Source organism: Alosa pseudoharengus, unplaced genomic scaffold (genome assembly GCF_046254945.1).
Source record: "Alosa pseudoharengus isolate Yale_2024_CS ecotype anadromous, Long Island Sound unplaced genomic scaffold, YU_APseudo_1.1 YU_APseudo_1.1_scf_14, whole genome shotgun sequence".
In the NCBI taxonomy this organism is placed as follows: domain Eukaryota; kingdom Metazoa; phylum Chordata; class Actinopteri; order Clupeiformes; family Clupeidae; genus Alosa; species Alosa pseudoharengus.
The window spans coordinates 24,292,918-24,319,628 of record NW_027468609.1 but is presented as its reverse complement, the minus strand read 5'-3'; the positions used below and the strand labels follow the sequence as shown (position 1 = coordinate 24,319,628).

The following is a 26,711-nucleotide window of genomic DNA, read 5'->3' as shown; positions in this document are numbered from 1 at the left end:
TTCATTCTCTGTTTGAAGACTGCGTTCAAATATTTGCAAGCAACTAGTTTGTTAAAGATGATTAACATTATTTCAAACATAAAGTGGTTGGTTGGTTCTGGTTGCAAATGAATTTAAACAGTTTTCAGTCAATAACGTACCTTGGTATGTGGGAAATATCAGATTATATGCTCTGAATAGAATGATGCCAACCACTTGTGAGAAAGCAGTTATCAGCGGAAACCTTTGATGAAGTAGAAACTTCAAAGAAGAGTCACATTTCAGAACATCAGGTAAACTGGCACATCATAGAGGAAGGAAGGGAAATTGTAGGTGTGAAGGCAGATGGACAGAAAGAACAATGAAAGAACAAGAAGAGGATAGACAATATCTAGAAATGAGAAAGAATTCTCAGAAAGTCAAATTCTATTCTTAGAAGATATGCTGACAAAAGCAGAGGAAATAAGACAGGCGCTGGGTATGCAAGAAAGAATGAAATAAAGTTTAAAAAAAAAGTCAAATGCATAATGGCAAATAGCTTTACATACAAACCTTGGCATAGACTAGATGTCATCATTCTCCAGCATTAAAACCTAAAGTGATATAACTGCACTAAATATTATGATTTTAATTGTGTATTTCCAGAGAGTCCCAGGAGTTTGTGGACAAATTTGAAGGTGCTCTGGGGGGGAAGGGCAAAGGAAGGGCATGGTTTGCCTACAAAATGATGATGAAGAAGGTAACAACATGTGTCTTGTCAATAGTGATTTTTTGTATTGTGAGAACTGACAGATTTAGTTGGTAATTTCCTTATACCTTATTGGTTTACAGAAATGGATGAAGTTTCAGAAAGATTTTGAAAATTTCAGGACATCCTGCATACCCTGGGATAGGAAGATCAAAGAAGTGGAATGTAATTGTTTCCCTAAACTTATTGTGCACTATTTGTCATGTTATTGTGACTAAAATGGCACAGAGAGTGTGTCATAGAATTAGACTCAATATCCCTCTCATGTAGGAGAACTGATTCACTTATTTGAAAAGAAGATAATTGATGGAACTTATTTGAGGGAGAAAATATGACGGAAAAACACAGTCACAAAAGATACTGCCATCATGTGGAGAACTGTGGTACATCAACAATGTTAGCGCCCTTAACAAATGTACATCTTTGTTCAATGCGTCTACATAAAATATTTACCTCGGCATAAAACATTTAGCTAATTTACTGAGGTAAATTTGTTGAAATTGGCTTGGAGGCACTTTAATCCTATGTATTTGTGACTGGGTCTCCAGGTCACTTTGGGTCATCGGTGGCTTCCTACTTCATGTTCTTGCGGTGGATGTACGGTCTGAACCTGGTGCTCTTCAGCCTAACGTTTGGGCTTGTGGTCATCCCCGAGGTCAGCGGTCACTCAGAGGTCACATTGTTGCTGTGTGTAGTGTAGTATGAATGCATACATTAACATTTCTAATAGGTAATGTGATGACAGGTTCTAATGGGGCTACCATATGGATCTATACCTCGGAAAACAGTACCTAGAGCTGAACAGCCTACGGCTATGGATTACTCTGTTCTTATGGACTTCAATGTGAGTTAGCTAATACAGAATACTCCATCTAACCATTCTTGTATATTCAATAAATGCAATTTATATGTATTAGCAACTTCACTAATATATCATAAAGCCCAGACAAATGTCAACATTCCCCTGTACATTTTTGTGATATATCTGTTCTATATATTAACAAAAAGTGTTGGTTAAACCAGTGTTTTTCAACCACTGTGCCGGGGCACACTAGTGTGCCGTGAGATCATCAGGTGTGCCGCAGAAAATTACCCAAATGTCACTCACTGGTCCAGAAAAGCAACTGTTGCATCAAAGAATTTATAACCACGTGCTCTCATTGATTGTATGATTGCACTATTTGTGGTATACAGGCATTGTACAACGGGGGCCCCATATCCACTATTCACAGAATCACATATCCAGTTCATAACAACAATTAAATTAGATAGTCACCTACAAATGAAACAGAGGGCGCTTGTTTTATTGAGCAGGTCTTGCATAGAAGCCATAATAAGGCCATATCTGTGTATTATTTGAAATTCTAGGCTATGGTATGTTTATTTTTTCTTCACACAGGATGTTAGTGTGCCGTGGGACATTTTAAGTGTCAAAAATGTGCCGTGGCACAAAAAAGGTTGAAAAACACTGGGTTAAACTACAAATCATTTTACATCTCTATATATACATGTATTGTAGGGTTACTGCAAATACTCAGTGCTTTTCTATGGGTACTACAATGACCAGAGGACCGTTGGGCCTCTGAAATTCCGACTGCCACTCTCTTATCTATTGGTAGGGATTGGGAGCTTTGGCTACAGCCTCATGGTTATCATTAGAACGTGAGTCCACCTATAGCACCAGTACAGACTGTTGAAGATATTGCATTTTCCTGTAATGTACAGTTAAAGTGGATATGAATTGAAAAGAAAAACATGTATGTTGTCATGTTGTTCCATGTCAGAATGGCTAAAAATCAGGATGTCGGCGGTGGGGATGATGCAGATAATGAGTTCACTTTCTCCTGGAAGATGTTCACCAGCTGGGATTACCTTATCGGAAATCCTGAGACAGCGGATAACAAATACGCCTCAGTCACCACAAGCTTCAAGGCAACAACACACACACTCACACTGTATTAATAGAGACAGTGGTAGTGTAGTGGCTAAGGAGCTGGGCTAGCATAAAGTAGCCTGAAAAGATGTGGGTTCAATTCCCGGCTTCCACTGTTGTGTCCTTGAGCAGGGCACTTACAGTAACCCTGAGTTGCTCTGGGGACAATGGCCCTTGTAATATAATTGACATATGTAAATCACTTGGAGTAAATTAATAAAAGTAAATTATTATTCAGACACATATACTAAAGACATCTGTCAGTATCAGTGATGATGGATAAAACTACAGCTGAATTGGCAAATGACCTTTTTTACTTCATCATTTTATTCACAACATGTAATATTTTGTTATAATCCTTCCTTTTACAAAGTATCCCACAGGAACAACCTCATGTGAAAATTGCAGGACTATGATTTTTGTTCTGGTTTTCATATAAGGATAGGCTATGATGTCGCTGTCATTTGTGAACTCTTGCAGGAGTCCATCGTGGACGAGCAAGAGAACCAGAAAGATGAGAACATCCACCTGCGGAGGTTCCTGCGGGTGCTGGCGAACTTCATGATCACCTGCACCCTGGGAGGCAGCGGCTACCTCATCTTCTTTGCGGTCTCGCGGTCACAGGAGTTTGCCAACAGGGATGACATTGGGTGGTACGAGAAAAATGAGGTACTGTGGATAAAACAATTATGATCTAAACATGAGAACACGTGATCTAAAATAAGCAAGGATTCTCCTTTATTTGGACCACTACATTGACCACTGCAACAGCTACCTAAATATATATATATAAATAGGTTTCATCTACTGGTGGCACTCTTAAAGTATATGAAATTGGTCAAATGATGTTGAATGAATGTGAATGGAATAGCTCATCCTTATGACTCTCCTCTGTTCTCCTGTCGTAACAGGTTGAGATCATCATGTCTTTACTGGGCCTGGTGTGCCCTCCATTGTTTGAAACCATTGCTGAGCTAGAGGATAACCATCCCCGTATTGCCCTCAAATATCAACTCGGTCGCGTATTTGCCCTCTTCCTAGGCAACCTCTACACCTTCCTCTTTGCTCTGTTTGACGAGGTCAACAACAAGGTAAGCCACGGTCACGTGCATGTGTGTACTGTATGTGTACATCCATGTGTGTCTGTGAAACAGAAGTGCTGAATGTGTACCTTGGTCACGTGCATTTCTAAAAACAAGAGCACAGAGAATGCCCCATTACCATGAGTGATGGGACAGCCATGACAGTTTAGCCTGATATTGAGACTCATTCATTTTTAATGAGCAAGAATATTGACAAGACTGGTCTTGCTGTATTGTAGTTGACACCATGCTATGATGTTGCATAATGTTATACAGTTATTTATTTTTTTCATTATCACACTGTTTCATTGTATATGCTGTCTCACTACAACAATTCCCAGTGACTTTAGTAGATGTGGTAATGACGACTATTCTATTCTATTCTATTCTATTCTATTCTAGTTAAAGGAGAATTCCGGTGTGATTTTGACCTAAAGTGTTTTGAAACATGATACCGAGTGTGAACGTATGTCTCATAGCCCATCTCGGCTTGTCCCCTGCACTCCGAAATCTGGCGCTAGTTAGCCGATGCTACCAACAAGGCGGTCAATGGTGGTGCCTCGGCCACGATAAGTCGAGCGACGAGTAAGAATGAACAGGTATGATAAGGGATCAGATTCCAAAAATAATTCTGTGGAAATGCATGGATTACAGTTTCTTCCAGTAGCAGCAACTGGAATCCATGCATTTCCACGGAATTATTTTTGGAATCTGATCCCTTATCATACCTGTTCATTCTTACTCGTCGCTCGACTTATCGTGACTAAATTCAAGATGGCTGCAAACGCTAAACTTCGAGAAGATACTGTCTGTATAAATCGTCTTGTAAGTAAACTACCAGTGCTTTTTCAAAGTTCTCAATGTCTCGTTTTAAATGTCAGGGCCCTCGGAAGTCTACCAATGAAGTGTGGAGATACATTGAGCCTCGTAAATGGTGTAAAACAGTGATTTATTTGCATGGCTATGCCGATGCCGAGGCACCACCATTGACCGCCTTGTTGGTAGCATCGGCTAACTAGCGCCAGATTTCGGAGTGCAGGGGACAAGCCGAGATGGGCTATGAGACATACGTTCACACTCGGTATCATGTTTCAAAACACTTTAGGTCAAAATCACACCGGAATTCTCCTTTAAATGTCTTTTGTCTTGCAGCTTGAGGAGGAAGTAGACATTAAGAATAACTCAGTTTGGTTCCTGAAGGAGTACCTAGCCAACTTCTCCATGTACAACAACGACTCTGAGGCCACTGCTCCGCCCATCAACCCTGCTGATGCCATCCGCGGACCGTGTTGGGAGACTAGCGTTGGACTTGTAATTCTAACCATTGAGTTGGCCTCTGACATGCTATCTATTATGTTACTGTTTCTGTCCATTAGAATAACATCAGTTATATTCTCATACCACACCAAGTCCATTACCTTGAAAGCACTGAAAGGTGAGATGGTTTAAAAATGGGCTTACATTTCCACTTAACAGTAAAGACAAAAGAAAGATATCTTGTTTGTCTGCAACAGTGTCACACACTGGATGTGCACTTGCACAGTCCCAATGAGAATAAAAAGGCAAATACAACACAGAGAAGAATATGGTTACAATTAGCACTGAATGGTTTAAAAGGTTCACCTCACTGCCACTGAATAGGAAACGTTAACAATCAGTTAAAGGCACACCCTTACCCTTATATTTGGTTAAGATCCAACTCAGCAGAGGTTCCCAAATGTAAGACTACTCATCTGACTATAAGATTTAATTCCTAAAACTCTGAGATGAGACTGATATAAAGTATTTCCTCATCATTTATTTAATGGAATTTGAATAATTACACATGCATCGTGATGCAATAAACTAAGCCCATTACAACTACCACTCCATTATAAGACACTTCAGTGTAGCGTTACCCATATTCCGACAACCCCATCAGTTTCAGATCAACATCAAATGAGCGTCAGTTTGAAGAATAAGCATATTTAATTTACTTTTATTACTAGGTACTTTTTAATTGGAGCCATTTAAAGGGACACCAGGCAACGTTTTCGTGTTTCAGACCGAACGAGGGCTCACACACGTATCAACACGTACAGACGGTAGAGGGAGCTTCATAGAGAAAAAGCATCAGGCTTGCCTGGTATCCCTTTAATCATTAACTTTTTCAATATTTCAACCTTAACTAGAAAAGCATTTCCTGAAGGAAATACAGTGCATGCAAAGTTGTTGCTAGGTTGGTTGCTAGGGTAATTATAGTGGTTGCTATGCTATAAAAGTGGTTGCTAGGTTGTTGCTAGGGTACTTAACTCATTGAATGCCAAGCTGTTTTCGGGAGCTTTGTCCTAGAGTGCCAGCAATCTAGACCATTGTTGATGATTTTTGTACAGCCACAGCATATTCTGTGTTATAGCTACGAACACATACAATGGCTCGATTAAAAGGTGAGACTTTAAGCTCTCGGTGGGTGCAAACCGTGTATTTCTACACGCCTCTGTTGTGGTTGCTAGGTGGTTGCTAGGGTACTTAAGGTGGTTGCTAAGCTGTTGCTAGGGTAATTATAGTGGTTGCTATGCTATAAAAGTGGTTGCTAGGTTGTTGCTAGGCTAATTATAATGGTTGCTATGCTATAAAAGGTGTAAATAGTAAAAAAAAGTAAATATAGTTAAAAGTTATTGAAATGAGGAGAAATGGAGAGAGGGATAGAGAAAGTGAGAGAAAGTGAAGAAAAGGAAGTGAAAGAAAGTGGGGATGAGAAGTGAGCTATCCAGTTGAATGTAGAGAGACACAGAAGAGGTTTCATTGAAGTTGCTGCAGGTAGTCAGTGAGAGAGCACTGGTGCAGTTGATTGCATTCTAATTCCTTAATAGCCTATTATGATGTCATAAAGCCATGTTAAATCTATGGAGAATTTTAAAGTTTAGTTTTTTTTTAATATCTCAAAAAGTAAAAGTCGTAGAAATATGAAAAGTCATAGAACGAAAATTTGGTTCAAGAGCTACGTGTCAATGTTTGAACCAGTCAAATTAGGGCCTGGAAGAATAATAATAACTAGAAAAGCATTTCCTGAAGGAAATACAGTGCATGCAAAGTTGTTGCTGGGTTGGTTGCTAGGGCAATTATAGTGGTTGCTATGCAAAAAAGTGGTTGCTAAACTGATGCTAGGGTAATTATAGTGGTAGCTATGCTATACAAGTGGTTGCTAGGTTGTTGCTAGGGTAGTTAAGCAGGGTTGTGCACAATTTGAATTGCAATTCTGCTTCCTGTTTGCTACCTCAATTGAAATGCAAGTGAAATTCAAGAATTTAATTGGAATTCAAGAGCCAGTTTCAATTAAATTCTGGAATTTTGCACAAGCCTGTAGTTAAGGTGGTTGCTAGGCTGTTGCTAAGGTAATTATAGTGGTTGCTATGCTATAAAAGTGGTTGCTAGGTTGTTGCTAGGGTTCTTAAGGTGGTTGCTAGGTTGTTGCTAGGGTACTTAAGTGGAAATATGAAAAGTCATAGAACGAAAATTTGGTTCAAGAGCTACGTGTCAAAGTTTGAACCAGGTTTCTACGATAAGCGGTTCGAGTCAAATTAGGGCCTGGAAGAATAATAATAAAAATAAGTCGGAAGAAGTCTAAGGAATAACAATACAGTGCATTTGCATGCACTGTAATAAGTCGATCAGAAGTTTTCTGATGATACTGCAATTGTGGGGTGTATCAGGAACGGGCAGGAGGAGGAGTACAGGAGCCTGGTGGAGGACTTTGTGCAATGGTGCAAACTCAATCATCTTCAACTTAACACTTCAAAGACAAAGGAGATGGTGGTGGATTTCCGCAGGTCTAAGCCCACTCTGCTACCAGTCCACATTGATGGGGTCAATGTGGAGGTGGTTAGCACCTACAAATATCTGGGTCTCCACCTGGACAATAAACTGGACTGGTCAGCCAACACTGATGCACTCTACAAGAAAGGGCAGAGCAGGCTGTACTTCCTGAGGAGGCTGCGGTCCTTCAATGTGTGCAGTTAGCTCCTCAGGATGTTCTACCAGTCTGTTGTTGCCAGTGTCCTCTTCTATGCAGTAGTGTGTTGGGGAGGAAGCACAAGGAAGAAGGACGCGGGGCGAATTGACAAGCTGGTAAGGAAAGCTGGCTCTGTAGTGGGAGCTGAACTGGAATGCATCACTTCACTATCTGACAAAAGGACCCTGAACAAACTGATAAACATCTTGGACAATGAGTGTCACCCACTCCACAGCACCATTGTTAAGCAGAAGAGCCAGAAGAGACTTCGCTCACTGCTTTGCACAACGGACAGACTGAGAAAGTCATTTGTCCCCAGGGCCATTGAACTGTTTAATGCCTCACTTAAGGGAAGAGGAGAGATAGACTTCTCTGCATAGTCTGTCTGCCTCTTCACCCCCTCCATGTTTGGTACTGTTTGTCCACTAGCCACTTGTACCACTGTCTTTATGCCTCACTGTTTGCATGCTATATTAGCACATATGCAGAACCCCCCCCCCCCTCCATGCCACAGCCGAACTGTGGCCACACTTATAAATTTTCTTAAATAGTTAAATATATAGATATATAGACTTTACTTTACTTCTGCATTGTTCACCATGACCACTACCACTATCACCATTGCACTACCACCATGACACTCATTCGCACAGAGCACCTTAGAGCACCTTACCATATCTTACTATGCACAGAGAATCACAGGCTCAGTCCCTGCCTCAGTCATTGCAAGCGCCTGATTGATTAATCACCACTATGTGGATACTGTTTTTAGAATGACTTAGATTAAGTGTTAGTTAGTATAATTTGTATTTTTGTCATTTGTATTTTAGTATATTTTTATATATTGTATTAAGTGTTAGTTAGTATAATTTGTATTTTAGTATATTTAGCATATTCTTTATCTTCTACTGTCCTTATTGCTTAGTTGTGTTTTTATATTATATACTTTAATTACTCTTTCTGATGTTAAATAATGTGTTTGTGTTGTATGTATGCTGCTGAGACCTTGAATTTCCCCTAGGGATCAATAAAGTATCTATCTATCTATCTATCTAATATGTCGGAAGAAGTCTAAGGAATAACAATACAGTGCATTTGCATGCACTGTAATAAAAATAAGTCGGAAGAAGCCCGTGGAATAACAATACAGTGCATTTGCATGCACTGTAATAAGTCGGAAGAAGGAAAGGTAATAACAATACAGTGCATTTGCATGCACTGTAATTACAAAATGTAAAATAAATAAAATAAAAGAATGTAGGCTACCTCTCACAGCCCATCTGCAACACATTGACGGTCTACCAGTGGGCCACGACCCACACTTTGGGAAACACTGTGTTAGAGGATCGAGATATAGTGACCCTCTACCTGGTATGAAAATGTAATCAGTACTTAGGTATTCTGTGTGAACACACACACAGAAGGACTGAGTTACAATACTCTCTGCCCTCACAAGGACAAAAAAGTAGCATGGACAGTAGTAAACACCCCAATATGATTATTTTAATGATTTATAATAAAAGGCTAATAATATGAAGCCTATTTCAATCTAAAGTACCTCTTTACCTGTTACCTGTTAATCTAAAGTACTTCTCCTGTCATTCACAGGAGTTTGTGAAGCTGACTGTTTCAGACATCCAGGTGACCTACCTGACTATTCTCATAGGTGACTTCCTACGGGCCTTCTTTGTGAGGTTTCTCAACTACTGCTGGTGCTGGGACCTGGAGGCAGGATTTGTGAGTCTTCTTCATTTTCTTAGCAGATTCTGTGAAGAGCTATTATTTTCCTTGGCCATAGAGGAGCACAGTTAAAATCCCTGAACTGAAGTACTCTGCATGTTTCTATTTTCAAAGGTTATAGATAACACATGCTTTGTCATGTCAACCAGAAGAATCTTTAAGGGAATAATAAATTAGTTTTGTCAATGACATTCTTTGTTTGGTTGGGAGCAAGCCTAAATCAAATCTAACACCCATCATAAATAATTTTACTGTTTTAATGAGCAAATACATTTCTATGTAAAGTACGTCTTTGGAAACTGTGGAACACATTTCAAAATCATGAGTGACATGGGTGCACTTAACTTAAAGCGATGGTTCGGAGTAATTTCACCCTAGGGTCCTTTGCACCATGACCCCGAGCCAAACACCCTCCCAGAACCTTTTTTCCCTTGGTCGAACCCTGGTCGAGTAGCGCTGTCAGAAACTAATGACGTTCTGCAGTCGTGATGGAACCAACTTTTATCTCGTTTTTTATTACCCCACTAATAATGTCCTGAATGGTACGAAACCTCTGCAGTAGTACAACTATGACCTTTAGTCCAATAACGAGGCATTGGAAAGTTTGTAAGTGCACCAGGAGTTTATTTAAATAAGACTTTCCTGATTATCTGTTACTATACCGCTGCCTCAACGTTTCTTCTGTGATTTGGGAAAAGCCCGTAAAAGTCCTGGCAGGAAGCATGCATAAGGATGTAGATCCAGGGATGCACTAATATTTTGTCCGTAGTCCAGTTTGCAACAATTATTAGTTAACACTAAGTTGTAAACACTTCGGAAAAAAATATTTAAAACTGGATATACCAAAAACGTTGATGTAATCGCTTCCTGCAAGGACTTTTACAGGCTTTTCCCAAATCACGGAAGAAACGTCGACGCAGCGGTATAGTAGCAGATAATCAGGCAAGTCTTATTTAAAATATAGCTGCAAGCAGCAATGAGGGGGCCAAGCAGAATAGGCCGGAGTAGCTACGGTGACAAGATAGAGGCATCCGTGATCAACACTTTCAACAACTTTCACATCAAAACATAACTGACTTTGTAGGGCTGAAACAGGGCTGAGTATTACCGCTGCCGCCTCCGCCAGCCAGCCCCCCCACCTAATCACCCCTGCCCGTCCCACCCCGTCCCGCCCCGCCATGGCACGCACGCATTAGAATTAACTGGATGGAACATGTCATCAGTTTCACATCAAAAAATAAAAGATCGATAAAACAAGCAACTACAGATCAAAATGCAATATTACTAATTGCTGCACTCCCTACAGGTCAAAGGTCACCACATTTTTTGAGCTTCCTCCTAATGGGAATGGGGTCCTGAATCTATGTAGTAAGTTTGGTTATGATACATGGCAGGGTTGCTGAGATATGAGCTCACTTCCTGTTTGGCGGCTTCGCCACCAATTTCGATTGGTTGTTACGGGCGAATGCTTCTGTCAATTGTTCCAGAAAGCAATGCACTGATAAGGCATGGGCTAAAGATGGTCTCTGCCAATTTTGGTGAGGATCCGCTGAAATTTGTGACCTGCGAAAACTTGTACGTGTTTTTTATTAAATCCAATATGGCGCCCGAATCAATTACGATGACATCACAAGTTGGCTTGGGTCGGCCTAAGGACCTCCAACAGTATTACCAGACACCACTAGTGCGTTTTAATTCTAAGCACAACTGCAGCTACAGGCCAAAAGGCATGTTTCTTAATTACAGCGCCCCCTAGAGGTCAAAGGTCACCAGATTTATTGTGCGTCCCCCTGATTGGTTCCTGAGTCCATGTACTAAGTTTGGTTATGATAGATGAATGGGTTGCTGAGATATGAGCTCACTTCCTGTTTGGCGGCTTTGCCGCAAACTTCGATTGGCTGTTACGTGCGAACGGTTTTAGTTCCGAAGACTAAAAGCAATGCATTAATGAGGCATGGTCTGACGATCATGTGTGTCAAATTTGTGACCTGTGAAAAATTAGTTTCACTTTCACTAAAATCCAAAATGGCGGAAAATCCATCATGACGGAAATTGACGTCATAGGGTGCGTTGAACTCGGCTTGGTCCAAGGATTCTCACGATACCTCATTTTTGACAATCGGCCATACGGGTCAAAAGTTACGTGCGTGAACGCACGTCCAATTTTGGCCTGTTGGTGGCACTAGAGTGCTTGAGGTGCCATCATGAAACTTGGTGACATTAATCATGGGACTGTCCCTAATCAGTGTGCCAAATTTCACAACTTTTCACCAGACGGTTCTATGGGCTGCCATTGACTTCAATGGCGGAAGCGTAATAATAAGAAAAGGTAGAAACACAATGGTTGCCTTCGCAGCTTCGCTGCTTGGCCCCCAATAAACTCCTGGTGCACTTACAAACTTTCTAATGCCTCGTTATTGGACTAAAGGTCATAGTTGTACTACTGCAGAAGTTTCGTACCATTCAGGGCATTATTAGTGGGGTAATTTATGAGATAAAAGTTGGTTCCATCACGACTGCAGAACGTCATTAGTTTCTGACAGCGCTACTCGACCAGGGCTCGACCAAGGGAAAAAAGGTTCTGGGAGGGTGTTTGGCTCAGGGTCATGGTGCAAAGGACCCTAGGGTGAAATTACTCCGAACCATCGCTTTAACTACTGTGCCTTCATACTGTCTAGCCATCATATGGAGAGTTTGATATCAGTGGCAATGTCCTGGGGCTGGTCTTCAATCAAGGAATGATCTGGTAAGTTTTAAAACCCTAAAGCTGAACTTGCTGAACACTTATGCCTAGCTATCTGCATAAGTCTCCCTACAAATGAGTTTTCCATATCCTTGTTTTTTTATGATCAAAAATCTCCTCTTCAATTCTGTCAGGATGGGTGCATTTTACGCCCCTGGTTTGGTGGGCATCAACGTCTTACGTCTGCTGAGCTCCATGTACTACCAGTGCTGGGCTGTGATGTGCTGTAACGTGCCCCACGAGAGAGTCTTCAAGGCCTCCAAGTCCAACAACTTCTACATGGGCCTCCTCCTCCTCATTCTCTTCCTCAGCCTGCTGCCTGTAATCTACACCATCATGTCTCTGCCGCCCTCCTTTGATTGTGGTCCTTTCAGGTACAGGATAATGTGTTGGAGTATGGAGGGAGGAGGGGTGTGGTAGCGTAGTGGCTGAGGAACTGAGCTAGCATACAGTAGCCAGACAGGTTGTGGGTTCAAGTTCCTACTGCCACCATTGTGCCCTGAAGCAAGGCACTTAAAGAAGCCCTATGCAGGTCTGGTTATTCCTTCGCTGTTTCTGGGTTTTCGCCTGATTTGGGCTTGCATTTTTCACGACATAGCTCCCCCTGCAGCTTCGGTAGCAAGTGACTGCTGCGCTAAACCCCCACTAGCTACCGAGCTAGCCATCAAGAAACCAAACTAAACACATACAGGGCTCACAATAAAAACGGTCGATCAAACACATTCTTCAAGAGACTATCAAATCACATTACAAAAACGAAGTTAACCCAAGGGTAGGCTACTTACAATTTCAACAGCAACAAAGCCAAGTCGGAGTCCGTTTTGCAGTCTTCTTAGAAACTACAATCTGACTACATTTTCGAGGCGCGATTGGATACTTCCGCTGAGTTACATCCGGATGTGTTCGGACCGCGACCAGAAAGTTGCATATTCGTTTTTTCCGCGAAGAAGCACTAGGGGGAGACGAAGCACCCACCAAACGACCCAAAAAGTGTTGTAGAACCATCAGAACAACTCTCAACCTGCATAATTAAGGTAATTTTTGCTAAAATTGTTGCATAGGGCTTCTTTAATCCCAAGTTGCTCTGACTAGGCTGGCCCTTGTAATAATTGACATAAATCGCTTTGGATTAAGCATCAGTCAAATGAATAAATTACAGTTACCCTCTCATACTAACACATGTGTGCACATATATATGCCAACCACAAATTCTTTGTGCTGACATAGTCATGTTTTTTGTGTTCTTCAGTAATCTTTCAGTATTCCAACTGAGAGTCACTAATACAGCTCATAGTTCAGCACATAGAGAGACAGAAAAAAGATGATCAATCAAAAAACAAAACAATGGTGTGGTATGAACCAAAGCTCATTAACACTTCACTTTTGCTGTTCCCCTCCATTCCTACTATAGTGGTAAAGCGAAGATGATTGATGTTGTCATGGAAACAATTGCCCTGGACCTGCCGGCCTTCATAGGGACGCTGTTTGGTTATGTGGCAAACCCAGGGATCATCATACCAGGTGTTCTGCTCATGGTGTAAGTGAATAGACAGTAATGTCTATGAGATGTCAAAAACTGTCTCATGCATTGACATGATCCTACTGTAGTAGTTACACCAAGTGATTCAACCTGACATCCTTTTTCAGAAGTGTTTACAGTACAATGTGCAGAGATGAAAGTAGATGCAAAAAAATTTCGTATTACATTTGAGTAATTCCATGGAAAATTTAATTTTTTGTAACATCCATAACGCGAAATTTGAGCATTTGCTATTTTTGGCTGAAGAATGTAAATGAGAAAAAATGCACAAAAAATGAATGTTATCATTCACATCATACAAAAGCCAAGGCATTTCACTGGTGTTATGGATGTGACAAAAAGTTCATTTTCTGTGGAATTGCCCATTTATAAAGTGGACACTTTGCAGTGAAATTGCATGTACTATGTGACATAGTACGTGTCACATACACTGAAAGTCTTCGTCATCCAACCTGTAGCTTCTAATTGGGTGTGTGAGTTGGAGTCCGTAGCGCTAGGTGGCAGTAGCGTTAACGCATCCGTCAGTATGTGAAGGTAAACAAACTGTCCTGTCTTGAGTGCAGTAGGGGTTCAGTGTTTCCCACAGAATTGAAATTTTATTTGTGGTGGTAGGTTTGCAGAATTAACTTGAATGCAACAGTTTTTAACAAATTAGCGCAGCGTGGTTATAATGCTAACCAGATTTAAGCACAATTTAGCACAACCTGGAAAATCATTGTGTGGTGGTCAATGTTGATATTGTGGTGGGCCGCCACAAATAAGTCAATGTATGGGAAACACTAGGGTTAAGTTATTGAGAGACCTCAGACCCATACAGACCAGCCTCAGACGAGTCCAGGAAGTGACGTCAATTCCGGAAATAAGTACATAATTTACTTTACTCTTTATGGAGAATACAGCGGGAAAAAACGTGTTTTCTTTTACAGTTCATGGAAAAAATAGTCACATTAGGTAGAAGCTTTTTATTATTATTCATAATTCACATTTATTTATTAAATAATCGATCGCGACTGACTGTCCACTTGATCTGCCAGAGTCAGCTGGGAGGAGCTTGTGACTCACGCATTCACGCATAGACTCACTGCAGATATTGCGCGACATTTTGGTTTATGGCTATCGTTTAAATGTCCTTCCTATTCATTAACATGAACATGATGACTGACTAAATAAATGACTATGATGTTTAATAAACCATTGTAGGCATACATTTAACAAATTATTATTAGCAAATTATTAGCGATTTTTCTTATGGGAAAATAAAATGGGGATTTTGAATTATTGCACCTGTTAAACTCTGGTGGGGATGAAAAAGTCTGAAATGCAGACGTTTTCCTGAACACACTTTTGTCCTCTGCCTTCGAGTGGATACTGTGATCTCCGGTAAGTGAAGGCGGCACACTTAGAATTTTGCTACCCCAGATCTAACTTGCAATGCAACTTGCCATAGGTAGTTAGCTTCAATTAACAACCGGATCTCCTTATATGGGCAAAGATGGCCGTTTTGGTTCTTTTTTGTAGGCGAACTTCAGGAAATTGACCGTTCGCAAAACCCTGCCCATCGAACGCAGATGAGCCAATGGCAGTAGCTCCGTGCAGGCAGACATGGGCCGTCAACTTCACCTTATGGCTCCATAGAAATGTATTGGGAGCCTTGATATTTGTCCAGTTTTATGGGATTTTATTAGCCTGGCTAACGTCATACCCTCATCTCAAATGAGACGGGGTCTGGGAACTAGGCATTCATTTTCTCGTATTTGAAACGTGGTTTACGAATGCCCAGAGCCGTTTATTGGGCGCTACGAATGTCTATCAAATGCGTCTGTACAGTACGTGGCTCATAACGGCTACGGTGTGTCGTTATCGTCTTACTGCCCTCCCTCCGTTCTGTGATTGGTCCCTTAACTGAGGCGAAAATTTGCTCCATGGTATCCAGGCTGCCTAGCATCGTGAATTAAGTTGCGCTTAAAGGCAGCATGGGAAAACCCAGGCTAGGATTTTATAGTGATATGAGTTGAAAAGGACAGTCAAATGACATATGTGGGATTAACACAACACCGATACACAGAAAAATGCCTTTCAATCTTGATTACATTTTCTGTAATTATGTTAAATTAGATTACATTCTCTCGTCCCAGTTCTCCACTATTTTAAAGCAAAGGGTTAGCCTACTCCTTAGCAAACCATAACGAAACAGTGCTCCACCACATCTGTGGATTAAGCCACACAGTCAACTCAATGTAAGTAAGATAAATAAGGATGTTAATTGTTTTCAGCATTGCCAGCATTGTATATAAAACTAGATGTACCGCATAGCGGTACAAAATATGACCGCAGTCCTGTACATCCGTTCCGCGAAAATAAATCACACTTCAATTTGTCTCCATATTTTACTCCATCCCCCACTCTTGAAACTTTTGTGTATGCTTGTTTGGCATGCCTGAGTGTGTGTGTGCGGCTGCACAGAAAGTAGCCTACTCGTGCTGAAAAGGTGAATAGATTGTAGAATAGCCAAAGAAGATGTAGCATTGTTATAAAACCTTTAAAATCTCTAAACAATAACAAGTAGGGCAGTTCATCACAGTTCATCCATTGCAACTGGATTGATGAAAGGTCACTTACACCTGCAGGCTACATTGTATTTGGGAAAAGCAAAAGGTATCAGCATAATTTTATTTATTTATTTATTTATAAATAAACAAAAACATCTCTGTCAGTTCCATGGCGTTTTTCAACAGCTATCAAAAACAAAGGTCATTTTTGGATGGATGGATTTTTTGTGAATGTTTCTTCTTCTACATAAGATTTTAGTCATCTTTAGTTCATGTAATACTTTATTGTCAATGCACAAATTAAGTAACAGTAGTCTGAAACGTTATTGTTAATGCACAAATTAAGTAACAGTAGTCTGAAATGAAATGCTGTTTTACATCTAACCAGTGGTGCAAATAACTGACATGTCCAAATGGGCCTTGATGAAATGCGGGCAGATAGGGCTGGGTTCACCCAGCCTAGTCCTTAGGCACCCGATATTGTTTAATTTTCCGATTGAGATATCCACGCTCTGGCTATTCTAAATGCAAAAATGCATCAGGGAGTTATGACAAAACTGTAACTAACAAACTAGATCCTAACAGAAAGCTGTTAGCTTCCCTAAGCTACAGGTAGGCTTATAAGGTAGGCCTATTTACAACATAAATTGTCAATAGGCTATGCTGGCGACACAAATAAAATCTCCTTTGGAAACCAATGACTTACGCCTTACAGTATCAAGCGGACTTAAACTGCCATATCGTGGCGAAAAGTTGTAATAAAATTCACGCAGCTCCATGAGTCAAGGAAAGCGCGAATGAAGTAGCCACTTCTAAATGGGACCCACTACACAGTAGCTTAAGGTGTGTTGCTAAAGCAGCCATTATGAAATGAAGGTGTCATTGTTTGTGTCACACGTGCTTTTTAATTTCACAGACTACAACTACCAAGCTGGAATCAAAGCACATCGATTCCCCTCTCACACCCTGCACGCACTTAAAACAAAATAAACAGGCGTCTCAGTCTCACGCATGTATAGGCAAAACTGTATCAGACCGGTGTAACATTGGTAAATCTTCCATTGCACAGAATGATTTTTGTAGCACGTGCAACAAATGACAGTCGAAAGATACAATTACAGTGCTGCTATCAATTTGCTTGGTATAACCGCATTTATAGTTTTCTACAAATGCAATCAATCAAATTGGCCTCAATCACTCAACCAACGCTAACGGTAACATTACCTAGGTCTTTATTGATATTATAAGATTAACGTACCTGCAGTAAAAACCAAGCATGTCCGATAAACATCCTCAGATTTATTTCGGCTTCAAGAAGAAATGGGAATTACATTTCATGTGAACATTGTCCTATCCTTATTAGACGTTCTCTGCGGTAAACAGTCCTTGTAGGAAGCGTCCATTGTTTTTCCAACCCACTTTTAACTTCCAACAAAATTACGTCTCACTGCAACGATGCGCCATCTAGTGGACAAACGACTACTTATCGCCAATACTGAAAATGCAGCCATGATGATGATGAATATTTATTTTGGCTTTCTTTTATTCCTACTGAATTTGTAATTATGTATCGGCCGTTCTAATACCGATAGTATGTGGGTGCCTGTGTGTGTGTGTGTGTGCATGTGTATATGTGTGCACCAACATCTACAGGCCAATGAGTGTACAGTCACTAAATGTACACATAACTTAATTTTTTAGACCCCCCCATGGATGAAATTCTACGAAACTTGGCATACCCCCAGAGAATGTCAGGTTAATCATACACATAAAATTTGGTGCAGTTCTGAACGTCTTTACTGAAGAGAGGGGCGACTAAAGCAGAATGATGTTGCATTTTCATTTTTTACCGGGGGGGTGCAAATCACAAATGAGTGATTATGGGCTAGGTTGATGTGGGCCCTTGAGACCAACATACCATAACAATTTCTTCATCCTCGGTGCCACGGTTCAGGTAGTTATTTAGGAAAAACTGCATTTTTTGGGTTTCGGGGGGCCCAGCGCGGAGGGGGAGTGGCCCCCGGGGACCAAACGAAATTTTTCCGTAAAAGTCTAGTGGGGCTACATACCCACCAAATTTCATGTGCCCCGGTGTTTCGGTGCCCCGGGTATCGTTGACCAAATTTTCAGGAAGTAGATGACGAAAAAAAAAAAAAAAAAAACTTTGACAATCCCTATATGACCACTTCGCTAGCGGCGGTCATAATAACGGTTAATAACGTTATTTTCAAAAAGTTTGCCTACAACTTATAATAAGAATAATAAATAATGAAACAACATTATATCACCTTGCAGTTAAATTTTATTTGTTTCCGTACAAAAGGTTCCTCCTTTCCGACAGTCGGCAACATGAAATTAGGCTGCAGGCTACCATTTAAACACAAACATGGCCATGTCTTTCGAACTGAAGTCCGTTCAAAAAAAGGAAAGCAAGAAAATGCAGCAGCCTAGACCCATGGCTATTCAAAACAAAATGACAACAAACTCGGCCGGTCACATTCAAACTAATTCGGAAAGCATCTACCAACAAAACATTCTCCATTACGCGCAAAATAAACACAACTCATGTCCAGAGGCCTAGGCCAACTCTCTTCTATAACTCGAGAGCTATTTTAAATGGACAACAGATAGCTTATAGTCCATGAGCCACAGGGGGTCGTCACTACCACTTGGGGGGGCAAATTCTCACTATATTTTTCTGAAAGCTACATATCTCTGGAGTATAAAATGGTATGATAGCAAGTTGGATCTTGTAGCTTTGTGGCTGTACAGGCCTTCAAAGTTGACCTGATTTGAAAAAAAAGGAAATTCTGCTTATTGGCTTTTTTTGTTAAAACACTCCAAATCTTATTATTACTGATGCATATGTGGTGTTTGATGTTGGCATACATATTTTGACTCATGTGATTTTTCTCTTCATTTTGGTTGATAAAATTCAAGATTTATGTGCAAAAAAAAGCTAATTTGAGTTTTCAGAGCAACATGTTATGGCAATACCTTAATGCAGACCTTATTGATCATTACTATTCTACCTTCCTTACTTTCAATTGCGAGTTGAAATTAATGTTAAATGATGACATACATAGGTCTGCAGTACAAATGTTTTTTAAATTGTAGCTGAAACGAGTACAAAGAATCTTTAATCTATTCATTTAATTCATCGTCAGAACAGGAGCACAGAGGATGCCATCTCTATGGCACTTCACTCTGCCCTGTCCCACCTTGACAATAGCAACACCTATGTAAGAATGCTGTTCATTGACTTCAGCTCAGCTTTCAACACCATCATCCCCTCCAAACTGATCACCAAACTCAGTGAACTGGGCATCAATACCTCCCTCTGTAACTGGATTCTGGACTTCTTGTATTGCATTCATTGTGTCTACACTTGGTTTTTCTTTTATCACATACACATATATTGGTATATGTTTTTTCTTTACCTTGACATGTTTCGACGTATACTTCCATCTTCATCAGAAGGTCACACGGTGGAGTAGTGTGACGTGTTTTTATCAGCTGATGTTGTTACGGAGGTTTGATCCACCTGTCAAAAAACTGCCACACCTCCTGCTGTCAGTCAGCCGCCCCCCAGGACGGCACTCCAGGTATGGGAGAGCATATATGCTCCCTCATCTCTGTTCATCGTCTTTGGGCTCCGCTTTCTTATTTCAATCGCCTCCTTTATCCAGCGGTGGTATCGGTTGTTCTCCTGCTTAATGACTGGCATGCAGGAGGTGTGGTCCACCTGTCAAAAAACTGACAGGTGGATCACACCTCCGTAACAACATCAGCTGATAAAAACGAGTCACACTACTCCACTGTGTGACCTTTTGATGAAGATGGAAGTATACGTCGAAACATGTCAAGGTAAAGAAAAAACATCTACCAATATATGTGTATGTGATAAAAGAAAAACCAAACTTATGGATTCTGGACTTCCTAACCAACAGACCTCAGTCTGTTAGGTTAGATAATCGCACCTCCTCAACCATCGAACACCAGTGTACCACAGGGATGTGTGCTGAGCCCTCTCCACTACTCCCTCTTCACCTACGACTGCACACCTGTACATGGCTCTAACACCATTGTCAAGTTTGCAGATGACACTACGGTGATTGGGCTCATCAGCAATAACGATGAGACGGCCTACAGGGAGGAGGTCCAGCACCTAACATCGTGGTGCACTGATAACAACCTGGCTCTCAACACCAAGAAGACCAAAGAGCTCATTGTGGACTTCAGGAAGTCTAAAGCTAGCACACACACACCCATTTTCATCAACAGGACTGAGGTGGAGCATGTCACCAGCTTCAAGTTTCTGGGTGTCCACATCTCTGAGGACCTCTCTTGGACCCTCAACACCTCTACCCTGATCAAAAAGGCTCACCAGCGTCTCTTCTTTCTGAGGTCCATCTGTCTCCTCAGATCCTGGTTAACGTCTACCGCTGCAACGAGAGCATCCTCACCAACTGTGTCATAGTTTGGTATGGCAACTGCTCTGCCCACGACCGGAAAGCACTGCAGAGGGTGGTGAAAACTGCCCAACACATCACCGGTTCCTCACTCCCCTCCATCGAGGCCATCCAGGGCAAGCGATGCTTGCGTAAGGCGTGCATCATCAAAGACTGCTGCTTTTCATCCTGCACATACACTTATTATTAATACTATTGTAATGTTAGTTTCTGCACTACAATGGTACTGTTACCACACTGCACATAGTTGTACATACTGTACCTATCTGTCTATATGGTTCATACTAAATATCCATATTTATTCAGTTTTTCTGTAATATATTCTGTTAATACACTGCATATATCTATATTGTTCTTACTACTACTATAATGGTACCGCCACTACATTGCACATACCTGTACATGTTGTTCATACATTGTTCATATTACAGTACATAGCCATATTTATTCTGCTCTTATAAGGTAACTGCTAATACACTGCACATATTTATATTTAATTTATGCTACTCTAAACCACCTTCTGCAAAACAACTGTATACTACTGTCTACCCTGCACTATATTTCTTTTCCTGTCTATGCACCACCTGCCTATACTGTGTATATCACATTGTACTTTTCTGCTTTTTTGCACTTCTGGTTAGACACAAACTGCATTTCGTTGTCTCTGTACTTGTTCTCTGCACAATGACAATAAAGTTAAATCTAATCTAATTTAATCTAAAAAATGATCTGCCTCTGCTTTGCCTCTTTACGGATCATGCTATGAATAGCAGCAGCAATGTCTGCATAAGTTGAGACATTGTTATTGACCTTCTGGACCAGAGACATTCCATCAATGATTGTTGCTGTATTATATTCATATGGAAGATTATCTGATAGTGATGCAAGTTTCTGCAAATGCTTTGCAAGTGCTGCTTTAGAGGTTTTCTTTGGGGTCCCCTCAGGTGTCGCCAATGACCATGGTTAAGGTCCAAAGGGTGACAAAAGACTTCTCTCATGTCCAGTCTTTAACATGGTCTTGCCATGTGCCTGTGTTTTCTTTTTTGACTCATGCTCGTAAATGTATTTAATTTTTGCTTTGTCAATGTATCATGGAATTTGTGCTTGTGTATCTGACTCCAGCCTCTATGTCATGATCTTTGCCTGTAGTATGAGCCTGAATCAGATCATCCCTAACCTCTTGTGTTGCTTTGCCTGCTGTAGATATGCAAATGAACTCATGTTCCTCTGAAAATGGATTGATCCAATTTCAGTTTCTGTCTCATCAGATCTAACTGTGTAGAATTTTTAAAATTGTTGTAAATGTATGTACTTGTAGATCAAGTCTGGGAAAATAGTTATTATTTCTTTTCAATGGAAATTATTTTAACATCAGATGAAAGACAATTTTAAGTATGATAATAATAATAATAATAATAATAATAATAATAATAATAATTATAATAATTGTGCATAATGATAACAATGTGTAAAGTATGAATATTTTCACCAACCAGTTCATCTACATCTCATTCCCACATTCTTACTAGTCAAAAGTACAACTGAAATGTATAATGTAGATCATTTTAGCACCTGTGATGCAATTACCATAATTTCCCAACTATTAGCTGCAGCTTATACAATGATTTTGCAAAATGTCTTCAGCTATGAGGTTAATACACGGGGGCAGTTAATATGGTATATGGTTTTGTTTCTTTTAACTTGCATAAAACACTGTCCTGTGGCTTATACACAATACGGCTAATACACAGGAAATTACTGTATGTATTTCATGTGCCCTGGACATTATAAAATTATAATATTTATGTTAAGCTGGGTACATGTGGTGATGTGAACAATTTTCATATGGTATTCCTTGAATGTAAAGGTAATATGTGATTGGTAATCATGATGTTTTGATCTCTTGGAATATCTCTTATGGGTAGTTTCAATAAAATACTAATTTACTGATTTACAAATAGTAAATAGCATAGCAATGCAGACCTATGTAATCATTTGTATTTCAAGTCTCTGCTGGGAGGTAGGAAGGTATAAATACATTGATTAATGAGGTAGTGGGCATTTCAATTAGTGCTGCAACACTGTCTCTGAAAACGTAGATTTGCTCATTATTACACATAAATCTTGAATTTCATCAACCAAAATGAAGGGCAAAATAACATAATGATTAAAAATATGTATGCCAACATCAAACACCACATATGCATCAGTAATAATGAGGTTTGGATTCTTTTCTGGGCTCTTTGGTGGTTTAACAAAAAAAAGCCAATAGGCGGAATTTCCTTTTTTCAAATCAGAGGTCAACTTTGAAGGCCTGTACAGCCACAAAGCTACAAGATCCAACTTGCTATCATACCATTTTATACTCCAGATATATGTAGCTTTCAGAAAAATATAGTGAGAATTTGCCCCCCCAAGTGGTAGTGACACGCCCCTTTTTGGGCCTGTGGCTCATGGACTATTACATACCAAATTGCTTATTTAGTTAAGGAATTTAATTAAGGAAAAGCATGGGCGGACTGGCCATCTGGCATACCGGGCATTTTCCCGGTGGGCCGACGCACCTTTTGGGCCGATAGAATAGGCTATATATATAATTTAATCATTTTGGCCAACGATCGGCCCAAAGGATGCACAATCAGCGGCCCATTGGTTACATTTCCATATTGACACTTGCACGTCAATATGGAAATGTCACGTCACTCACGTCAGGCGCCACCCCTCGCATTTTGGCTCAGAGCCAGGATTCTGTGAGCGCATCAAAAGTTAGTCGAAGTTGCCTACACGAAATTGCGGCGGGTGCCGGTAGTGACAATAGTGCAAAAGTAACACCAATGTAGAAGCTTCAAAAATACAATATTGCAAGTAGGCTAGCACATGTCAGCAACATGTTGAAGTTCATTGAGTTTGAACGAGGATGTAAGCAAGCATACAGTAGGCTACAGAGCAGAGGGACAGTGAGCAGGTGGTGGAGGCTACATGATAAGAACTCAGTGGTGGAGCAGGTAGGCACACATTATGTGTGATATGCCATGCTGACGATGATGATTATGATGACTTATTAATTGCAATAATGTAATGATATGGTAATGATAACGTACGGCCGTGCTGTGATTATAATAACAAATAGCGCAACTTAATGTTCTAAATGAATGATTTGCAAACCCGGATAGCAAAAGAGTGTCAAATCGATGTTAATTGTTGGTCAGATTGATCAGTTTCCATCAGACGCCCAAAATTCAACATCGATGGCATGAGTGGTGGTTGGTCTCTCAAAGTAGAGCGTCGAAAGGGTTCTATCTTGGAAGGGTTATCATGGTAAAGATGGCCTAAAAGACTGTAGACTGACGGAAATGAAGGCTACAAAACATCAACAACAACGTCATATTCATGCACAAGCCAACTAAGCTATACAGTAACCTATACGATAGGCTACTGGAAGACATTAAAAAAAATTGGTTAATGTAGCTATAATGTTCCAAAATGTACCAGCAATGTAGTATAGCCTACAGGAATAAAATATTTCCAGAAACAGCCCTGTTTATTTCGTGTTGTTTCAGTTGTCCTACAGTGATTAACGTCGACGACAATCTAGGTAATTTAGCTCTTTACACATAGGCTTCAGTAACTGTTTGGTGCGGCTGTCAGTTGAGCATTGTATAGTTTAAAGCAGTGTTTTTCAACCTTTTTTGTGCCACGGCACCCTTTTGACACTTAAAATGTCCCACGGCACACTAACATCCTGTGTGAAGAAAAAATAAACATACCATAGCCTAAAATTTCAAATAATACACAGATATGGCCTCATTATGGCTTCTATGCAAGACCATTTGTAGGTGACTATATCTAATTTAATTGTTGTTATGAACTGGATATGTGATGATGATTCTGTGAATACTGGATATGGGGCCCCCGTTGTACAATGCCTGCATACCACAAATAGTGCAATCATACAATCATACAATCAATGAGAGCATGTGGTTATAAATTCTTTGATGCAACAGTTGCTTTTCTGGACCAGTGAGTGACATTTGGGTAATTTTCTGCAGCACACCTGATGATCTCTCACGGCACACTAGTGTGCCCCGGCACAGTGGTTGAAAAACACTGGTTTAAAGGAACCATATGTAAGAAATGTATTTCAATTAATCATAAAATGGCCCTGAAATGTCACTAGACATTAACAAATCATGTTAATTTCAAATACTTATATCACTGACAACAGTAGTCCAGCCAGGATATTGTCATTTAAAAAGTGAATTTGCAGCCCTCAACTGATGTTCATGTTGTGTTTTGTCATGTCATGTTGTGTTTTGGCCTGATGTGCCACCCTCCACCTATCTACTAATCACAGAGTCAGTAGTGTTTCAGCATCTGGGTTGGCAATCTCGAGTCAGGGGGGAGGGGATAAACCAATCTACAGTAATTTGAAAGTGATTGCAGTACCAGTTTTGCCCACAATCTTACATATGGTTCCTTTAATGCTGTTCACAGCACGGTGAATGACAAACGATGACAAAATGTTGTTCATGTTTATGAGTTCATAGCCTGGTTATTTATCGAAGGACTTACATGTCACGTTTTATATTTTATTATGATCACTCGCATTACCCTGGGGTTACTGAATAGGTAATGCTATGGTTAACTTAGCATGCCCACCATTACACTGGAGATGTTAAAAAACGTTTAAACTTTTTTTATTCTCCCGCGAAGATAGGCTAGGCTTGGCTACAGGTAATTCGCTCATTAGCTCAGATCAGTGACTACCAGAGGAAACGCGGGGTAGAAAACTCAAACAAGTTAAGCTGTGTTAGTTTCTCGTTGCAAAATCAAAATTTCACAGGAGCTCCATGCGCTTTTGTAGGCTACACGCAGTCTCAAAAACACTGTACAGCTTTTCGAGTCACTGTACGATGTCATTTATTTTATATAGCGATAATTTAGATACACTTATGGGGTGGGTGCAATTGCGTTTTCTAAAGAATCTCCCATCTTGATTTTGTACAGAAATTAATTAATTGACACATACGTAAAAGGGCGGACAAAAGGTCACCTTATAGGCTATAGCAGGCTAATATATAAGGTCTGGAATTTAATTTAATATTGTTGTAATGTTGTAATGTAATGTAATATTGTTGTAGATAGCTACATAGTTTGCACAATAATTACACTGTGTTATAAATACTGTATATCAATGCACTTATTGACTGTCAATTACCCCAAATCGTGGCTCTGTCTATCATTGAACAGTATACTATTTAATGCATTCTAATCCATTGTCAATCACTTTCACACCGGGAACTATTTGAAGTTTACATGAAACACGTGACCTTAACGAATTTTGAACACCCATTGTCGCAACTCTACCTTTATATGGCTCTGGGCCCAGTTTCCCGATAACGACGGAGACACGCTGTAGCAAACTCCAGCCGGACAGTTGTAGCGTACTGATGGTTTCTTTATTTCTTTGTGAAAGTCCTGAGACCACCGTAAGAGCTATGTACAATATAATACAATAACATACAATAAGAACATAACATGACGCACATAACAGCAATATGTTAGGTTACAGTAAAATGAATAAAAAGAAAGAATAGTATCTAGCCACCTTGTTCCCGTTCCAGCTGAGTGCTAAGATTTATCCTTAAGAATCCACTTCTTTAAGCTACAAAGTAGCACCGTAAGAGCTATATGATAAGCCTATAATACAATGATATTAATTAAGAACAAACAATATAATTTAACACAATATATTAAAACAAGGATAAAAAGAAAGAAAAGTATTTAGAAACCTTGTTCTCCGTAAGAGTCGTGTCCTTAAGCTACAATGTAGCACCGTGAGAGCTATACAACAAGTAGCCTTGTTCTCCGTAAGAGTTACTATTCCTAAGCTACAAAGTAGCACCAGAGACGGTTGATAAATATAAATGATAC

The 26,711-nt window shown here is 40.2% G+C and overlaps 1 protein-coding gene across 1 annotated transcript in view; it reads left to right on the top strand.

The window, feature by feature from the left end:
• The window catches only part of LOC143122615 (transmembrane channel-like protein 2-A), a 62,664-nt gene that overhangs the window by 1,497 nt on the left and 34,456 nt on the right, over positions 1–26,711 (top strand). The window contains exons 5-17 of the mRNA XM_076283398.1: positions 625–718; positions 811–892; positions 1,276–1,382; positions 1,473–1,571; positions 2,247–2,389; positions 2,512–2,659; positions 3,141–3,329; positions 3,572–3,751; positions 4,895–5,053; positions 9,342–9,470; positions 12,152–12,219; positions 12,351–12,590; positions 13,628–13,753. Of these exons, the coding sequence (XP_076139513.1) occupies positions 625–718; positions 811–892; positions 1,276–1,382; positions 1,473–1,571; positions 2,247–2,389; positions 2,512–2,659; positions 3,141–3,329; positions 3,572–3,751; positions 4,895–5,053; positions 9,342–9,470; positions 12,152–12,219; positions 12,351–12,590; positions 13,628–13,753 (1,764 nt within the window). The remainder of the gene's footprint in view (positions 1–624; positions 719–810; positions 893–1,275; positions 1,383–1,472; positions 1,572–2,246; positions 2,390–2,511; positions 2,660–3,140; positions 3,330–3,571; positions 3,752–4,894; positions 5,054–9,341; positions 9,471–12,151; positions 12,220–12,350; positions 12,591–13,627; positions 13,754–26,711) is intronic.